Here is a 19,883-nt window from a genome sequence, read left to right as displayed (position 1 = left end):
TGGTAAAGTTATGCCTAGCATGCATGAAACCCTGGGTTCAATTTCTCAGGAAAGCCAGAAGTGGAGCTGTAGATCAAGTGGTACAATGCAAAAGAAACCTAGGGACAGCGTCCAGGCCCAGAGTTTAAGCCCTAGGACCAGCATTTAAAAAAAAAAAAAAAAAAAAAAAAAAAGCCAAGCATGATGGCTCATGCCTGTAATCCTAGCTACTCTGGAGGCTGAGATTTGAGGATCAGAATTCAAAGGAGGCTGGGCTTTGAGGATCACAGTTCAAAGCCAGCTGGGCACTAAAGAACTTGAGACTCTTATCTCCAATTAACAGGAAACAGGAAAGTGGAACTAGAAAACAGGAAGTTGGGCTGTGGCTCCAGGGGTAGGGCAATAGCCTTGAGCTGAAGAGCTTAGGGACATCTCCCAGGCCGAGGGGTAGAATGGTAGCCTTCATCTGAAGAACTCAGGGACAGTGCCCAAGACCAAAATTAAAGCCCCATGACCCCCCGACACACAAATAATAATAATAATAATAATAATAATAATAATAATAAGCAAAAGTAAAAAACTGATGAAGTCATCCTGGAAAACAGGGATAATGACCTCTTCCAAATTTACCTTAATTTCATTGACTTTCTTAATTGGTGAAATATTCCAGGTTGGAATTACCTACAAAAACAAATAAATGAATAAATAACAGAAAATGATAGTACTTCAGTTTACTCCCTCCTTCCAATCAGAAAGAGCCTTTTACCAGTAACTAAACTGCTCTACCAGTTATCCTTGAGTGTATACTCTTAAATATTTGTCAAAGCTTACTGGAAATGCGGGGCCTGGTGGCTCACATCTGTAATCCTAGCCACTCAGGAGGCTGAGATTTGAGGATCTCGGTTCAAAGACAGCCAAGGTACAAAGGTACAAAGTCAGTGAGAATAGTATCTCCAATTAACCACCAGAAAACCAGAAATAGCTCTGTACCTCCTGAGGTAGGACAGTAGCACTTAGCTAAAGAGCTCAAGGACAGCCCCAGGCCTAGAGTTCAAGCTCCACAACTGACAAAAAAAAAAAAGAAAGAAAGAAAGAAAGGGCCATGAGTTTGGCCTAGTGGTAGAGTGCTTGCCTGCCATGCACAAAGACCCAGGTTCAATTCCTCAGTACCATATACATAGAAAAAGCCGGAAGTAGTGCTGTAGCTCAAGTGGTAGAGCTCTAGCCTTGAGAAAACCCAAGGACAGTGCTCAGGCCCTGAGCTCAGGCCTGGGACTGGCAAAAAACAAACAAACAAACAAGTGAGCACAAATTGGACAAGTATATACAGTATGGTATCAGATATACCAAAAAGCTTTCAAATCATTCATATTCTTCAATGTTCAAAAGAATGAACTATGATAATTTCATCAGTGCATATCCCCAGGTTCTGATTGTGGGTTTGGATTCCTAGGTTTGTGGTAGGCCCAAAAGTATGTACTTTCTTAAATTTTTTTATTTTTGTTGGTCATAGGGCTTGAACTCTGGGCCTGGGCACTGTCCCTGAGTTCTTCAGCTCAAGACTACCCCTAGGCCTGGGCATTATCCTTGAGCTCTTCAGTTCAAGGCTATCATGCTACCTATGGAGCCACAGCACCACTTCCAGTTTTCGAGTGGTTAATTGGAAATAAGAGTCTTGTCTTTAGTGCCCAGGCTGGCTTTGAATTGTGATAAGAGTCTGTCTTTAGTGCCCAGGCTGGCTTTGAATTGTGATCCTCAGATCTCAGCCTCCAGAGTACTTAGGATTACAGGCCTGAACTACTGCACCCAGCAGTATTACACTTTGTTTTTTCTTTTGCCAGTCCTGGGGCATTAACTCAGGGCCTGAGCCCTGTCTGTCCTTGGGCTTTCCTCAGGGCTAATGCTCTACCACTTGAGCCACAGAACCATACTTTTCTATGTATGTAGTTCCAAGTAACTGAACCTGAATCTTCGTGCATGCCAGGCAAGCACTCTACCACTAGGCCAAACTCCTGGCCCAATAGCATGCACTTTTAATAAGCACTAGAAGGACACAGTACCAAGGCGATTTTGATACAAATGGTTTCTGGAACACTTTGAAAAATACAACTATAAACACTTCCATGTGTTACAAAATGAACAAAAAATGTCCTAGTTCATTGTTTACAAATGGTTACCTTATTTTGAAAATTCAAAAGGCAATTATGTTAATAAGATGACTAGGAAAGGGAGAGGGGAGGGAAAGGGGGGCAAAAACATGAGAAGAGGTATCAAGGTTGGAGAAGTAATATACTTACTACCTGAGGAATGTAACTGTAACCTCTCTGCACTTTAAAAGCAGTTAAAAAAAAAAAAGCAATATGTTCATATCAACTAAAGTAATTTTATATACTGTTTCTCTTTTGTCGTTACAAAATTTTTTTTTTTCTTTTGAGACATGATCTCCTTATATAGCCCAGAGTGGCCTTAAACCTTCAATCCTCCTGCCTTAGCCTCCAGAATTCTGGAATTATAGGTATGTATCATCACTCTGCAGTACTAGATAGAAATCAAAAGCAAGTATTCTACCAATGGGCTATACCTTTAGCCCAGAATAGCCCAGAAATTTTTTTTTTTTTGCTTCTGGGGCTTGAACTCAGGGCTTGGCACTATGAACACTTTTTGCTCAAGGCTAGCACTCTGCCACTTGAGCCACAGCACCACTTCCAGCTTTTTCTGTTTATGTAGTTCCAAGGAATCCCAGGCCAAAAGTTTCCCTCTGTGGCTTCCCCATGAATACTAGATCCTATTTACTAAGCTTAACAAAGAACTCAGGGCTAGAAATGTAGCTTATGGTAAGGTGCTTGCCTAGCATGCATGTCCTGGGTTTGTTTCCTCAGTACTACATAAACAGAAAAGGCCAAAAGTCGTGCTGTAAGTTGGGTGTGATGGCTCATGCCTGTAATCCTAGCTACTTTAGAGGCTGAGATCTGAGGATCAAGGTTCAAAGCTAGCCCAGGCACAAAAGAACCTGAGACTCTTATCTCCAATTAACCTCTAGAAAATGGGAAGTGGGACTTAGCTCAAGGGTAGGGCAGTAGCCTTGAGCTTAAGAGCTCAGGGACAACACCCAGGATGAGCTCAAGCCCCATGATCAACAAAAAAAAAAAAAGAAGAAGAAAAGAAAGAAATTCTATATCCTCCTATGAAGAAGAGGAGAAGGAAGACAACAGATTATTTACCACTCCTTTCTCCACCACTTCCTTCAGTTTCGAGCGAGTCATTTTAGGTTCCTAAGGAGGGAAAAATAGAAAGAAAATAGTGAAAATCACAATTTCATTCTTGAGATCTAAGATGCAAACTTTGTCCCTAGCTGTCAAAACTATTCACCAGTTTCCATGTGAGCTCATGTGCTTGCTTTACAGAATTCCACAATACACAAAAGTGACAATCAATTACTCACAAACATTGGCATGTCTTCTGTCTCACTGATGGCTGCTTTCATCATTGCTACCACATGCTCATTTGTGATTACTTCCTGGAGAAAGATGAAATTTCACTTTATGCCAAAAAGATTTTTCATCTAGACAAAACTCATCTCTACATATGTCTGCTGTTAAGCCTATGTAAAGGAAAAATGGATGCTATACAAATAGTTTCAAACTGGAGTAAAGAAAAATAACTAAGCCCAACACGGTGGCTCACACCTGTAATCCTAACTACTCAGGAGGCTGATATCTGAGGATCATGGTTCCAAGCCAGCCCAGGCACTAAAGAACTTGAGATTCTTATCTCCAATTAATCTCTAGAAAACTGGAAGTGGGGCTGTGGCTCCAGGGATAGGGCAGTAGCCTTGAGCTGAAGAGTTCAGGGACTATGCCCAGGTCCAGAGTTCAAGCCCCATGACTCACCCAAAAAAGAAAAAGAAAAATAATGAAAGACAAAAGAGGCAAAGCAAGTTTTAGACAGACTACACAGCACTGAATAATTTAGAAGCAAATGTACACATCTTATTAACTTCGTAAAAACAGGAATAGAGATAACTACCTGGTGCCAGTGACTCATACCTATAATTTTTGCCTCTCAGAAGGCTGAAATCTCAAGATCAAAGTTGAAAGCTAGCTCAAGCAGAAAAATCGAGATTCTTCTCTTTATTAGCCAAAAAGCAAGAAGTGAAGGTGTGGCTCAAGTAGAGAGCCACAAAAAAAAAAAAGCTGAGTGGGGCTGAGAGCATGGCCTAGTGGTAGAATGTTTGCCTAGCATGCCTAACATGCATGAAGCCCTGGGTTCCAATCCTCAGTACTGCAGATACAGAAAAAGCTGAGAAGTGGTGCTGTGGCTGAAGTGGTAGAACACTTTGTCGTGACTAGCAAAAAAAAAAGCTGAGCAAAAGCACAACGCCCTGAGTTCAAGCTTTCGTACCAGTATAATAAAGAAAAAGAAAAAAAGAAGTATAGACTTTTTGTAAATAGCTATGTTGCTATATATTAAGAAAATTCTTTTTAAAAAAAATGCAGATGGGCACTGATGGCTCACATCCGTAATCCTAGCCACTCAGAAAGCTGAGACCTGAGGCTCAAAACCAGCTGAGGCTCAAAGCCAGCTGGGGCAGGCGCTTATCTCCAATTAACCACTCAAAAACCTGAAGTGAGGAGCCAGGAGTTTGGCCTAGTGGTAGAGTTCTTGCTTAGCATGCACAAAGACCCGGGTTCAATTCCTCTGTACCCCACATACATAGCAAAAAGCTAGAAGTGGTGCTGAGACTCAAATGGTAGAGTGCTGGCCTTGAGAAAGTCCAAGGACAGTGCTCAGACCCTGAGCACAAGCCCAGGACTGGCAAAAAGAAAAAACCTGAAGCGAAGCTGAGTGTAGAGAGCAGCCTTGAGCAAGAGCTCAAGGACAGCACCCAGGTACTGAGTTCAAGTCCCACAGCTAACAAAAATCAAATAAAGAAGAACACTGTTTACATGTGTGTAAAGTACTACAAACTATTCCCTGAGCTTTTCAGACAAATCATTTCAGAAGTGGAAATCCACTGAGAACATCTTCAAATCTTCTAAATACAGTAAATAATCAAATCAGCACATGGAAGTAAAGGTAGTTTGTCGTGGCAATTTTCTTTAGTTTGTGTTTAAATTTCAAATTTATTCCTAGTTCAAAGGGAAAACTTTCATGGGAAGTAAAATATTTTTCATAGGTAACTTATAATATTGAAAATTAATAATTGATATACTAAGAGTCCAGAATTTTCTGAGTATTTTGATGGAAGACTTCCATTCCAACTCCCCAGCTGCCCAGGCTCACTCACGTGAAGGATGTTGCGCACATTGACTGCTGTCAGGTTGTGTTGCTTGGCACCATCTTCTAAGGTCCGGTCAAGCATGTCATCCAGTTTCAGGTCATATGTCATGGTACCTTGTTCTTGACACCTTCCATCCCGTTTCCTCTTGGTACCCTTTTTCATTCTTTTTCTTTTCTCACTTTCTTTGTTGTCCTGCTCTTCTGCAAATAAATCAAGATCATCACCAGAAGCTAAAAAAGGAATTTAGCCAAAAAGAAAATCAGCCTACTAACTGTCCAGCCTTGAAAAACAATTACGGCAGGGGTGATGACAACAGAGTTAGTAATGATACTGTAGCAGTAATGACTCCTACTAGTCACTGAATTTTTATTGTATCTCACTCACACACATCTACACACTTTAAAAATCTTAATATTCCTATTCTTATGAAAAACCACTCTATTTAGTCAAAACTATTGTTTTCCCCACTATACTGATGAGAAAACTAAATCAGAGAGATTAAGAAAAGCTCCCAAGCAGCCAGGAGCTACTGGTGGTTTCTGCCTGTAATCAGGAGGTTCAAAGCCAGCCTAGGCAGGAAATTCCATAGAAATCTTCTCCAATTAACCACCAAAAAGCTGGAAGTAGATCTATGGCTTAAGTGGTAGAATGCCAGGCTTGAGCAAATAAGCTAAGGGTCAGAGCTATGACCCTGAGTACCAGTACCACAAGAGAAAAGAAATAAAAAAGAAAAGAAAGCCAGGTGCCTATGGCTCATGCCTTTAATTCTCGATACTCAGGAGGCTGAGATCTGAGGTCATGGTTCAAAGCCAGCCCATGCAGGAAAGTCTGTGAGACTGTTTATCTCCAATTAACCACCAAAAGCTGGAAGTGGCACTATAGCTCAAGTGGTAGACCACTAGCCTTGAGCTGAAGAGCTCAGGGAGAGTACATAGACCCAGACTTCAAAACCCACAACCAACAGAAGGAGGAGAAGAAGGAGGATAGGAAGGGGGAGGGGGAGGGAGATCGGGAGGAAGAGGAAGAAGAGGAGGAGGAGGAGGAGGAGGAGGAGGAGGAGGAGGAAGAGGAGGAGGAGGAAGAGGAAGAAGAAGACAACGACGACGACAACAACAACACTCATAGTACTTGGTTTCAATGCTTACTATGAGTTATAGAACCAGACTGTATAGAAAGTTTAGGCAGGGCTGGGCACTGTAATCCTAGCTACTTAGGAGGCTAAGATCTGAAGATTACAATTTAAAGCATGGGCAGGAAAGGCTCTTCTCTCCAACTAATCACCAGAAAACCAGAAGTGGCACTGTGGCTCAAAATGGTAGTACACTAACCCTCAGCAAAAGAGGTCAGGTTTAATGCACACCCAAGCCCTGAGTTCAGGTCCCACAACTGACAAAAGAAAAAAGTTAGGCCTAATAGAAAAAAAAAGTGTAGAAAAACTCTAAAGACATAATGTTTTATTTCTTAAATTAATGTTTCTATGACATACAAACCCTTAGCCTAATTTTGATTAAGTTATAAATATTAAGTCCCAGTGATTGTAAATAGAGATTCCCTCCTTCAACACTTGTTTGTTAAACTTGTCATTTAAAATATGATGTAAAAATCAACATTAATAAATTCTTTTTTTTTTTTTTTTTTTTTTTGCCAGTCCTGGGCTTGAGCTCAGGGCCTGAGCACTGTCCTTGGACTTTCTCAAGGCTAGAGCTCTACCACTTGAGCCTGAGCACCACTTCCGGCCTTTTTCTATGTATGTGGTACCGAGGAATCGAACCTGGGTCTTCATGCATGCTAGGCAAGCACTTTAACCACTAGGCCAAACTCCCGGCCCAACATTAATAAATTCTTAAAAAAAAGTCTAAAAATAGCTGAAAGTTAGAGATTATTTTGTCAATATGAACACAATGTAATATAATTGGTTCAAGAAGATTACTGTGAAATAGACAATTTTAGGATACTTTTTCTCATTGTCAAGTTTATACTGATTATAATTTCACTTGACTTTCAGGATTATGTTTTTTGTTTACAGAAATAAATGCTATCACGTGTCAAAAAAAAGTGGAGAAAAAAAATTTAATGAGATTAAGTAATCATTTGAGAAACAGTGCAATAAGTAGACAAAGAATTTTTCAACAGATACTGCCTAAAATAATTGAAGCCCCAAAAGCACAATAAAAGAATCTCAGTCATGGCCGGGAGTTTGGCGCAGTGGTAGAGTGCTTGCCTAGCATGCATGAAGGTCCGGGTTCCATTCCTCGGTACCATATACATAGAAAAAAAAAAAACCGGGAGTTTAGCCTAGTGGTTAAAATGCTTGCTTAGCATGCATAAAGATCCGGGTTCGATTCCTCGGTACCACATACATAGAAAAAAGCCAGAAGTGGTGCTGAGGCTCAAGTGGTAGAGCTCTAGCCTTGAGAAAGTCCAAGGACAGTGCTCAGGCCCTGAGCTCAAGCCCTTAATTGTATTTATTTTTGTTTATGTGGTACCAAGGAATCGAACCCAGGGCCTTATGCATGCCAAGCACTGTACCACTAAGCCACATTCCCAGCCCCATACGTTACTTTTTATATAAAACTAACTCAAGCCAAGTGCCAGGAACTCACACTTGTGGTAGCCATTCAGGAGACTGAGATCCGAGGATCAGTATTGCTTGAACCCTAGGAAACTCCTGGAGACACTAAACTCAAATTAAGTATCAAAAAAGCTAGAAGTGAGGGCCAGGAGTTTGGCCTAGTGGTAGTGTTTGCCTAGCATGCACGAAGACCCAGGTTCGATTCCTTGGCACCACATACATAGAAAAAGGCTGGAAGTGGTGCTGTGGCTCAAGTGGCAGAGTGCTAGCCTTGAGAAAAGCCCAAAAACAGTGCTCAGGCCCTGAGCTCAAGCCCAGGACTGGCAAAAAAAAAAAAAAAAAAGCTAGAAGTGAGCCTGGCTCAAGCCTGTAATCCTAGCTACTTAGGAGGCTGAGATCTGAGGATCAAGGTTCAAAGCCAGCCCAAGGACCTGAGACTCTTATCTCCAATTAAGCTCTATAGGAAGTGGGGCTTGGCTCAAGGGTTGGGCAGTAGCCTTGAGCTGAAGAGCTCAGGGACAGCGCCCAGGCTAAGTTCAAGCCCCATGACCCCCAAAAAAAAAAAAAAAAAAAAAAGCTGAAAGTAGAGATGTGGCAATAGTGGTAGAGCACTATCTTTGGGGTGAGGTGGAGGGGAGAAGCTTAGGGACAGCTCCCAGGCCTCCAGTTCAAGCTCCACGATTAGGACCTCCCCGCCCAAAAAAGCAAAAAACTCATAAAATAGCTGGGGTTGGGGCTGAGAATGTGACTTAGTGGTAGAGTGCTTACCTAGCATGAATGATGGCCTCTCAGTACCACATAAACAGAAAAGGTCAGAAGTGGCACTGTGGCTCAAGTTGTAGAATCCTAACCTTGAGCAGGGACAGTGCCAAGATCCTGAATTCAAGCCTCAGGATTAAGGAGAAGAAAAAACAAAATGCTGATTGAAATGATATACAACTACAGCTGTAGTCCAGAAGGCTGAGGCAGGAAGATTACTTAAGTACTGAAGCCAGCCTCAGTAACACTGTGAGACTCTGTCTTAAGGAACTACACAGATTACGCAAAATTAAAGGATGGCAATATAAACTGAGTGGTAAGGTGCATGTTTGAAATGTAAGAGGCCTGGGGTCAATTCCCAGCACTAAAAATAAAAAAGAAATTTTAAAAAATTATAAAACTTCTAGAAGAAAACAGTAAAAGAAATAATGACCTTGGGTAAAGTAATACAGTGTCAAAACCTTTAAAAACCTTTTAATTTATTTATTTTTGCCAGTCCTGGGGCTTGAACTCAGGGATTGAGCACTGTCCTTGGGCTTTCTCAAGGCTAGAGCTCTACCACTTGAGCCACAACACCACACACATACTGACATATATATATATATATCTATATATATGTATATGTATATATAGATATATATATATTCATCCTCCCCTCTTTCCTCCTCTCTTCCTCCCCTTCTTCCTCCTCTGCTCCTCTTCCTCCTCCTCCTCTGCCTCTTTTCTTCCACCTTCTCCTCCTCTTCCTACTCATCTCCTCCTGATCCTCCCCTCCTCCTCCTCTTCATCCACTTCTTCCTTCCCTCCTACTCCCCTTCTTTCTCCTCTCCTCCTCCCCTCCTCTCCTCCCTCTTCTTCCTCTCCTGCTCTTCCTCCTCCTCCTTTTCTGCCACCTCTCCTACTCCTCATCTCCCCTTCTCCTCTTCATCCACTTCCTCCTCTCCTTTTCCTTCTCCTTTTCTCCTCCTCCTCTTCTTCCTCCTCTTCATGTTCCCCTCCTCGTCCTTCATATATTCCCAGCCCTTAATTTAAAGTTAAAAATAAATGAATAAGTAAGTAAATAAATAAATAAATAAAGCAAGCTAGGCTCAGTGAAAGGATAAGGGGCTGGGAGTTTGGTCTAGTGGTAGAATGCTTGCCTACTATGCAGGAAGACCAGGGTTCATTCCTTGGTACCACATACATAGAAAGAAAAAAAAAACAAAGAAATTGAAAGGATAATAGCTTTCAATAGCTAAAGGAGAATAATCTCAACAAAAGAACAAAGATAGTATTAAAATATTTATATTATAAAATAATCATGAGCCCACACTCTATAAAAACGAAGAATAGCCGGGCATGATGGCTCATGCCTGTAATCCTAGCTACTTAGGAGGCTGAGATCTGAGGATGACAGTTCAAAGCCAGCCAGGGGGGCAGGGAGTTTTGCCTAGTGGTAGATGCTTGCCTAGCATGCACGAAGACCTGGGTTCGATTCCTTAGTACCACATACATAGAAAAAAGCCAGAAATGGTGCTGAGGCTCAAGTGGTAGAGCTCTAGCCTTGAGAAAAGTCCAAGGACAGTGCTCAGGCCCTGAGCTTAAGCCCCAGGTCTGGGGAAAAAAAAAAAAAAAAAAAAAACTGGGGCCGGGAGTTTGGCCTAGTGGTAGAATGCTTGCCTAGCATGCACGAAGACCCAGGTTCAATTCCTCGGTACCACATATGTAGCAAAAAGCCAGAAGTGGTGCTGTGGCTCAAGTGGTAGAGCGCTAACCTTGAGAAAATCCAGGGACAGTGCTCAGGCCCTGAGCCCAAGCCCAGGACTGGCCCAAAAAAAAAAAAAAAAAAAAAACCCAGCCAGGGGACTAAAGATCCTGAGACTCTTATCTCCAATTAACCACTACAAAACAGGAAGTGGTGCTGTGGCTCAAAGGGTAGACCGTAGCCTTGATCTGAAGAGTTCAGGGACAACACGCAGGCCGAGGGGTAGGGTGGTAGCTTTGAGGTAAAGAGCTCAGGGACAGTGCCCAGGCTCAGAGTTCAAGCCCCAGGACCAACAAAATAGAATAAAATAAAACAATGAAAAATAAAGAATGGGGGGAATAAAGGTAGACCCACTGGTATACATCTGTAATCTCATCACTCAGGAGATTGAGATTCAGGCATGTGATCTCTTATGTAGCCAGCCTGGACTACATACTAAGGCCATCTCTTAACTAAAATGATAATACATTATTATTAAAAATACATTTTTAGGGCTGAGAATATGGCTTAGTGGTAAAAGGCTTGCCTAGCATGCATGAAACCCTGAGGTTTGATTCCTTAGTACCACATAAACAAAAAAGCAGAAGTGGCGCTGTGGCTCAAGGGGCAAGACTGTATGTAGCCTTGAGCAGAAGAGCTCAGGGACAGCACCCAAGCCGAAAGCTCAAGTTCTACAACCAACCAAAAAAAAAAAAAAGAAAAGAAAGAAAGAAAGAGAATCCAAGCTATCAGTGGCTCACATCTATAATCCTAATTATTCAGGACATTGAGATCTGAGAACTATAGGTCAAAGCCTGCCCTGACAAAAGAGTCCAAAAGACTCTTATTTCCAATTAACTATCAAAGAGTTGGGCTGGGACTGTGGCTTAGGGGTACAGTGCTTGCCTAGCATGCAAGGAACCCTGGGTTCGATTCCTTAGTAGCACATAAACAGAAAAAGCTGGAAGTTGTGCTATGACTCAAGTGGTGGAGTGCTAGCTAGCCTTGAGCAAAGGAAACTCAGGGAGAGTGTCTATGCCCCGAATTCAAGCTCCAGGATGTACGCTATCTCTCTTTCTGTCTCTCTTTCTGTCTGTCTATCTCTGTTTCTGTTTCTGTCTCTGTCTCTCTCTCTCTCTCTCTCTCTCTCATACACACACACACACACACACACACACACACACACAAAGTCAGAAGTACAGCTGTGGATCAAATGGCAGCGTATGATAGCTAAAGAGCTTAGGAGTAATACCCAGGTCCAGAGTTCAAGCCCCAGTACTGCCCTTTACCAAAAAAGAAATAATCCAGGGGCTGGGAGTTTAGCCTAGTGGTAGAGTGCTTGCCTAGCATGCACAAAGACCTGGGTTCAATTCCTCGGTACTATATACATAGACAAAAACGGAAGTGGTGTTGAGGCTCAAGTGGTAGAGCTCTAGCCTTGAGAAAGCCCAAGGACAGTGCTCAGGCCCTGAGTTCAAGCCCCAGGACTGGGGAAAAAAAAAAAAAGAAGGAATAATCCAGTCAGGAATTTAAGCCCAAATTAAAAAGAAATTAAAATAAGTACACGTTCATCAAAAGATCTGCAGTAGAATGATGATAGCTGCATCCTTCAGAGCAGCCCACAACTAGAAATTATCCAAATGCTCACCAAGAGTTGAATAAATAGAAAATATTCAACAATGAAAATAAACAGAATATTCATACAGCAATGAAAATAAACAAGCCACAACTGCACAAATAATATGGATGTCATAAACACAATATACAGCAGAAAAATGGCAGACACAAAAAACAACAACAAAGCACACACCTCTGATCCCATTTATATAAAGATGAGGCAGATGAACAAATACATGTTATGCTATGCCAGGCCAGGAGAGTAGATTCCACAGGTGGGAGGAATAGGATGAGGGACAACCCAGGTGAATTTCTAAATACATAACTCAGGATATGTGAAGTTATCCTGCTAGAAAACTTAGGACAGCTAAAGTTATGTGCAGTTTTCTACATATTATACTTTAAGAATTTATTGGTTATTTTTCATTAGAAAAAAAAGAAAAGCCTACCCATTGGAATAAAGAGTCCACCATCCTCTCTCTCTTCCTCAGCTTGGTGAGCCAGACTCTTGAGTGGCTCTTCTTGAGAAGTACAGACATTTGGCAGGGTTGATTTCCTAGGCTGGGCTCCTGGGTTTGTAGACTGGCTTCCTGCTGGCAGTAAAGGTATCTCCTCCCCTCCAGAATGCACTTGAGGTTTCCCTAGAAGAATCACAAATATTGCTCCACACTTTTCCCATTCTCAAACTTTTGTAGAAATCAGCATTTCTTATAAGTGTTTTTAGTTAGATAACTTCATAAATGAAAACTACTGAAATCAAAGCTCAGATCTAAATTCCTTATCTGTAATGTCAAGGAGTTGACCTAGAATACCATTAAAAGCCTTCTAATTCTAATATGCTTTGAGTTTTGCTTTGTTTCCTAAAGAAAAAAAATCATATAATGGTTCTAGGGATTTAGAACAGTGAAAACAATAAAAGTCCTAAGTTCAGAGGCCAGGAGTTTGGCCTAGGGGTAGAATGCTTGCCTATATGAAGACCTGGGTTGAATTCCTTGGTACCACATACATAGGGGGGAAAAAAAAAGCTGAAAATGGTGCTATGACTCAAGTGGTAGAGCTCTAGCCTTGAGAAAGCCCAAGGACAGTGCTCAGGCCCTGAGTTCAAGCCCCAGGACTGGCTGAGGGGATGGGGGAAGAGAGGGAGCGTCCTGACTTTAGCCGCAGCACCAAGGGAGAAAGTAAAGTCAACTCACAATGGGGAAAGGGGAAAGGGGAAAGGGGAATCTGATGACAAAGGGACCTTTTTATAAATGACCACTAATCACTACATTTATCCAATATCTATAAAATGTCCTCATTAGCCAGAAGCAGTGGCTCAAACTTGGGGGGCTAGAGAAGAAGGATCTCAAGATCAAGGCAGCAGCTAATAGCAAGGCCCTGTCTAATAAAATAAAATAAACTTTTAAAAAGTTTAACTCTGGGGGCCGGGAGTTTGGCCTAGTGGTAGAGTGCTTGCCTAGCATGCACGAAGACCCGGGTTCGATTCCTCAGTACCACATATATAGAAAAAAAGCCAGAAATGGTGCTGAGGCTCAAGTGGTAGAGTTCTAGCCTTGAGAAAGTCTAAGGACAGTGGTCAGGCCCTGAGATCAAGCCCATGACTGGCAAACAAAAAAAAAAAAAAAAAAAAGTTTAACTCTGTAAATCAACTTCAGAAGAAAAAGAAACACCCTAACATTGTAAATACATCTAAACTCATTAAACAATGTTCTCACTTGAATTCTTCATAATTCTTCCTTTTAATGGGGAGAGGGCAGCATTAAAAAGAAAAAGTCATTCATGCACTATTAGAAGTAAACATTAGAAACCAAGTTGTCAGAGAAAAAAGAAATATGTCCAGACTTCTATACACAAAGTATCTCTAAAATACACACAAGGAATATATTCAGTGATCTGACAGAAGATGTGGAGAACGAGGCAGAGCCAGTCTGGGACTTCAACTCAGAGCCAGGGTGCTATCTCTGAGCTTTTCTTTATCTTTTTTTTTTTTTTTCCTGTAGCTCCACTTCTGGCATTTTAATGGTTAACTGAAAATAAGAAATCTCACAAGGGGCTGGGAATGTGGCTTAGAAGTACAGTGCTTGGGTTCTATGCTTCAGTATCACATAAACAGAAAAGGCCAGAAATGGTGCTGTGGCTCAAATGGTAGAGTGTTAGTCTTGAGCAAAAGCAGCTTAGGGAGTGCCCAGGCCCTGAGCATCCCCCCAGGAATGGCAAAAAATTAAAGAAATAAATAAAAGAAACAAAATACTTAAAAAAAAAAAAAGACAATGTCTACATGTTTAAGGGAAACCCAACTGACACAAACAACTTTCCATTGTATATGTGTGAGTATACAAGTACTGGGGCTTGAACTCAGGCCTTTGAACTTTTGAGCTCTTGCTTGGTTTGTTTGATCATAGGTAGTGTTGTACTACTTGAGACACACCTCCAATCCAACATTCTGATGGTTAACTGGAAATGGAGTCTCAAAGACATTTCTTCAAGGCTAGCTTCAGAGATCCTCCAGGTCTATCTCTTTAAATAGCTAGGATTAGAGCCAACTTTCTGGCTTTGAACTTGCATACCCCTGTCTTGCCTTCTGGGTGTTCAGAATATAGGCATGAACACTACATAAACAAGTTGCCAAACACACATGCCAGGACCTTTAAGTCTACGCTACTGCCCTCCAAATAATGTACATTCACTTTGGTAGACAGTTTCATCGATTTTACTACCTGAACCATTTCCAACTACTCTAAATTTTTTCCCTAGTTTATCAGCTGCGCCACAAGATCTAATATTCATATTCTCTGGAGAAAATGTTACTTTTCTCTGCAAATCTTCTTCCCCTGACTCTACCATACCAATGCTCTGTCGAAGTGCAACTCAGCCTTCAAGTTCTCAGGTCACTCATCTCTATAGAGCCTTTCCCATTGTCACACACAATATCTCTAAGTACTGATGCTCTCCATAAGCCTCATTTCATGAATATCCACGAAAGAGGCTACCCATAATGATTCTTCCATTCAAACATGCAGAATGAAGCATGAGAAAGTAAAGAAAGGGAGAAGAAGAGGGCCTAAAGAGTATAAGAGGATGGGGGGGGAGGGAAATGGGTACCAAGACATGTGAAAGGGTATCAATGTATATGAATTAATGCACCTTCTATCTGGCAAATATCATGTAACCCTTTTACTAATTACAATAAAAAAATAAAATAAAATAAAATTTTAAAAAACAAAACAAACAAACAAAAAGAGTATAAGAGGAGGGGCTGAGAGTTTGGTCTAGTGGTAGAGTGCTTGCCTAGCATGCACAAAGACCTAGGTTCAATTCTCCCGTACTACATACATAGAAAAAAGTCTGAAGTGGTGCTGTGGCTCATGGTAGAGCTTTAGCCTTGAGAAAGCCCAAGGACAGTGCTCAGGCCCTGAGCCCAAGCCCCCCAAAAAAGAGGAGGACTGGTGGTAGAGTGCTTGTCTAGCATGCACGAAGCCCTGGGTTGTATTCTACTCCTTGGTACCACATACATAGAAAAAGTAGGAAGCAGTGCTGTGGCTCAAGCAAATGAAACTCAGGGACAGTGCCCAGGCCCTGAGTTCAAGCCCCAGGAGGGACCAAAAAATATATATGGGAAAAGGTCTCTATCCATTTATAAAGTTCAATGCTGATGCTTAATGAGCTCTGTGGTTCCAATTCCAAACTAAATTAGTATCTTCCTTGCAGAAATATTTTTTTTTTTCTGCCAGTCCTGGGCTTGAGCTCAGGGCCTGAGCACTGTCCTTGGGCTTTTCCTCAAGGCTAGTGTTCTACCCTGAGCCACTGCACCAATTCTGGCTAAAATAATTTCTTGTAAAGGTACTACAGAAAAAGCCATGACAAACTAGAACAAGTTGAGCATCCTTTATCTGAAATGCTCAGGTCTAGACTTGTTTTAGATTTTGGAATATGTGAATATATATTAATGTATTTTGGTGATAGGAACTAAATCAAAACAAAAAATTGATGTACTTTTCACACATAGCTATAAAATCTGAAGATTATTCTGTATAATACTTTCTTAGTGTACCTGGGATTTTTGTTTGTTTTATTTATTTGCAGTACAGGGTTTAAACTCAGGACCTTATGTTTTCTAAGCAACACTCAACTCCTCTTTTGTGCTTGTTTTTGTTTTTTTGGTTTTTTGTCATGGGGCTTGATCTCTCGGCCTGGGCACTATCCCTGAGCTCTTCAGCTCAAGGCTATCACTCTACCCTGAGAGACTCAGTGCCATTTCCTGTTTTCTAGTAGTTAACTAGAGATAAGAGTCTCACAGACGTTTGTGCCTGGGCTGCCTTTGAACCATGATCCTCAAATTTCAGCATCCTAAGTAGCTATAATTACAGGCATGAGTCCCCAGTGCACAGCTTGTACTTGTTATTTTTAAGGGAGTCTCACTTGCTGCCCTGGTGCACAAATCATTTTAGGCTTCCTGTGGGAGCTGGAATGACAGGTAAATACCACACACTCACCTTCTTTCCACTGATGGAGTTTCATGGTCTGGTGGACTTTGTTGCTCAAAACAAAAACTGTCCTGATCTCAGCCTCCCACACTGCTAGGATGACAAGCACATACCGCTCTACCCAGATGCTAGTTAAAAAGGGGTCTTGGGGGGGGTGTTATTTGGCTTTTAATGTAAAGCGGATATTCCTGTCATTTTACATGGTTTCGTACTGAGATTTTATATATAAATTATAAAATGTTTCCCTAAAACTTGAAGAAAAAAAAAAAAAGGGGTCTTGAATCAATGCCCACCCTAGCTTCAAATACAATCCACTTGATCTCAACCTCCCAAGAATTTAGGATTATAAGTGTGAGGCACTAGTACCTGTCCTTTCTTCCCTTTCTTCCTTCCTTCCTTTCGATAGTACTGAGTAATTAAACTCAGGGTCTCATACTACTATATAAGCCATCTACTACTTAAGCCACGCCCACAACCCTTTTTTGCTTTAGTTATTTTTTCCAGATAGGCTCTTTCCTCATTTCTCAAACTAGGATTATATGTGTGCATTACTACATCCAGTTTGCATCTACATTTTAACTACAATTCTTCAGATATAGAATTTTCCACTTTAGCATCATATTCGTATTCAAAAAGTACAGAGCATTTAGATTTAGGAACTTCAGATTAGAGATGCCCAATCTAAATTAACAAGGAAAATGTAAATCAGAGAAATTGCATATCTTACCTCTTTCCTCAACTTCTTCACTAGGCTCTTCTGGAAAAGGCTCCTTTATGATAGACTGATCAGCTCTATCTTCTTGAGTAACTGGCCCAGGCCTGAAGGCAATTTTCTTCCCTCTCCTTGAAGCAGTAGCCTGTTGTTTTCCTTTACCAATTGGTACATTAGGAGGAATTGAAGACTCCACAGAAGATAGGCTGATTCCTTGAGAAATAGCTGCATCAACAGAATCCAAGACTGGTAAATTTGTGTGTTGGGTAAGCATCATCCTAGGATTCAAAGATGGATCCTCCACACCAAGCTGATCTCCTGCATCTTGCACAGACTGGACTTCACAGCCAACTGCACTGTCATGACTTGGACCCCAGGACAGTGACCCCAAGTCTCTAACCTGGCCGCATTCTGGTTTAACAGATGACCCGAGATCTAAGTCATCTTCTTCTTCCTGACTGCTTTCATGCTGTGGGGACTCTGTCATTGTAGTTCTTCTCTTCTTACAGGGCAACATTTTAAAGGTCCCACTTTTGATCCATCCTAAAAGGATAAAAGCAAGGCAAGTGCTTACCTTCTTCATATGAATAACAGTAATAACTTTTTAAGAAGCTTTTCATTTCATTCATGTTCAATCTTGCCCATTATTCCTTTAAGGGAATGATGAGAAACAAGGAATAGAATGAGTTCAAATCCCAACCCAACTTTTGCATGTCTCAATTTCCCAAAACATGTTTTGTAAAAATAATAACAATAATTGTTCTTAGCTCACAGAGCTATTAAAAGAATACAAGAGTAAGTTATTACTGTTAGTTTTTACTTGCCATTAGAAAGAGAATAGCATGGCACTAATAGCAGTATATGAACTCAAACTGTCTGACTTTGTTTCCTAAGTCAGTTTCTCTCTAGCTTTGTGACCTTGCATAAACTGCTTAATTTGGACCTGTTTGTCCAGCTATAAAATGAAATAAAGGCCAGGTACCAATGGTTAACACCTGTAATCCTAGCTACTCAAGAAGCTGCAATCTGAGGATCTTGGTTCAAAGCCAGCCAGGGCAGACCATTAGAGAGACTCTTATCTCCAATTAACCAGCCAAAAGCCAGAAGTAGAGCTGTGGCTCAAGTGACAGAGCACTAGCCTTGAGTGGAAAAGATAAACAAGAACCTTGAGTTCAAGCCCCAGTACCAATTCAAAAAACCTAAGTTAAAATAGCACCTACTAATTAGATAATAAATGATCAACAAATGCTTGCTATTGGTTTTTTCATAAACAGGTATTTCCATTAACATAAACAATCAAAAGCAAAATGCAATTAAACAGGTTATATTAGCAGAAATGTGTTTAAAAAGAGAGTTTTACTGTTCTTGGTAATACATTACCATCCTTCAAAACTATGTTGAGAAAAAAAAAAAAACTTCAACAAGGGTCTCTATTATCCAACAGTGTGGAGGTATTGCAGATACTTAGAATGTTCCCTGAATACACAAATGGATTTGAAGTGGGCTAGGGCAATCCATTTTGCAACATGTGGGATGAAGCATTAAGCACTGCATAGAAACTGATTGTATCTTTCCATCCAGGAAAACTTTGCTGTCCTAAATAAGTCAAAGAACAAAATAAACTGCCTTTTCGTTACAATGAGTTCTCTATTACTGGCAATCTTTGAGGAAAGTCTGAATGACCACCAATGGACAGTAGTACTGAAGAAAAGTTGGATTAGAGAAAAAAAAAATTCTTTCCAGTTCTAAGAGATTGATCTATATGGTTTTAAACCTCCCTAATTGGTCACTCTTAGAACATTAAAACAAACTCCTCCCATCCCACCAACCAATGTTTTTATTTTGGTTAAAGTAGATGAGAGGGGTTGATGAATGGAGGGAATGAGAGTAATCTGGAAAATTCCTTATTTTATAAATGAGTAACTGAGGCCCACAAAGAGAAAGAAAAGAAGAAAGAAGGGGGAGGAAGGGAGGAAGGGACTGACAGCCGCTTGCTATTCAGCTTGCTATTCAGTCAGCAGTGTGTCTGCTCAAAGTGCTTCCAACACAGCAAGAGCTCGAAACAATCTGACACTCTGGGTACCAAAAAGTCAGCTGCACAGGGCGAATGAATGCTAAACTCGAAGGCTGCCCCGCGCGTGCCCCTCCTGAGAATGCATTTCCAAAAGGGCCCCTAGCGCCGCTCTCCACACCGGCCGGACGCTGGCCCAGGTCCGCGCCACCAGTCTAAAACCTTCACACCTCTAGCTCCGGTTCTGCACCCCGCGCCCACTTTCAGACCCGAACCCCAGGTCCCGGACACCCCGGTCCAAGCGCCTCCGGTCCCACCCGCCTCTTCCCGCCCACCACACACCGCCCAGTACCATCACAGGCCGGCCAGATCCCGCGGAAACTCGGCTTTGGCACCGCCGGAAGTCAGGCAACGGCAGCGACTGTCGTGCGCGCTCCCGAGCCCAGGAGCGCGGCGACTCCACGCACCGAGGAGCATGCGCAAAACACCAAGCGCCATAGTAGTTGAGGGCCAAGGAAGCGACAGCGCAATGACGTCTGTTATTGGCAGAAAAAAAAAAAATTAAAGGAACCAGTTCTTATTTTCTACCCACAGAGCAATCTTGTTAAAAACTGGAAGGTGAGCCGGGAGTTTGGCCTAGTGGTAGAGTGCTTGCCAGCATGCACAAAGACTCGGGTTCGATTCCTTGGTACTACAGGCATCGAAAAAAGCCGGAAGTGGTGCTGAAGCTCAAGTGGTAGAGCTC

At 41.6% G+C, this 19,883-nt stretch overlaps 1 protein-coding gene across 2 annotated transcripts in view; it reads right to left on the bottom strand.

Moving 5' to 3' along the window:
- Gon4l (gon-4 like) overlaps positions 1-19,592 on the bottom strand; it is a 73,591-nt gene extending 53,999 nt beyond the window's left edge. The window contains exons 1-7 of one of the 2 annotated variants that reach the window (XM_090340800.1): positions 19,491-19,592; positions 17,143-17,670; positions 12,381-12,572; positions 5,267-5,460; positions 3,422-3,496; positions 3,201-3,251; positions 610-660 (exon numbers count right to left, since the gene is read on the bottom strand). In XM_090340800.1, the coding sequence (XP_090196926.1) occupies positions 610-660; positions 3,201-3,251; positions 3,422-3,496; positions 5,267-5,460; positions 12,381-12,572; positions 17,143-17,644 (1,065 nt within the window). In that variant the 5' untranslated portion in view covers positions 17,645-17,670; positions 19,491-19,592. Of the gene's footprint in view, positions 1-609; positions 661-3,200; positions 3,252-3,421; positions 3,497-5,266; positions 5,461-12,380; positions 12,573-17,142; positions 17,671-19,490 lie in introns of those variants that run through there. The other variant, XM_090340799.1, reaches the window with a different exon arrangement.
- Positions 19,593-19,883: the final 291 nt, after the last annotated feature.

The sequence above is a fragment of the Megascapheus bottae genome, chromosome 10 (genome assembly GCF_031878675.1).
Source record: "Megascapheus bottae isolate mThoBot1 chromosome 10, mThoBot2.hap1, whole genome shotgun sequence".
NCBI lineage: Eukaryota > Metazoa > Chordata > Mammalia > Rodentia > Geomyidae > Megascapheus > Megascapheus bottae.
This window is presented reverse-complemented; position numbering and strand designations above follow the sequence as displayed.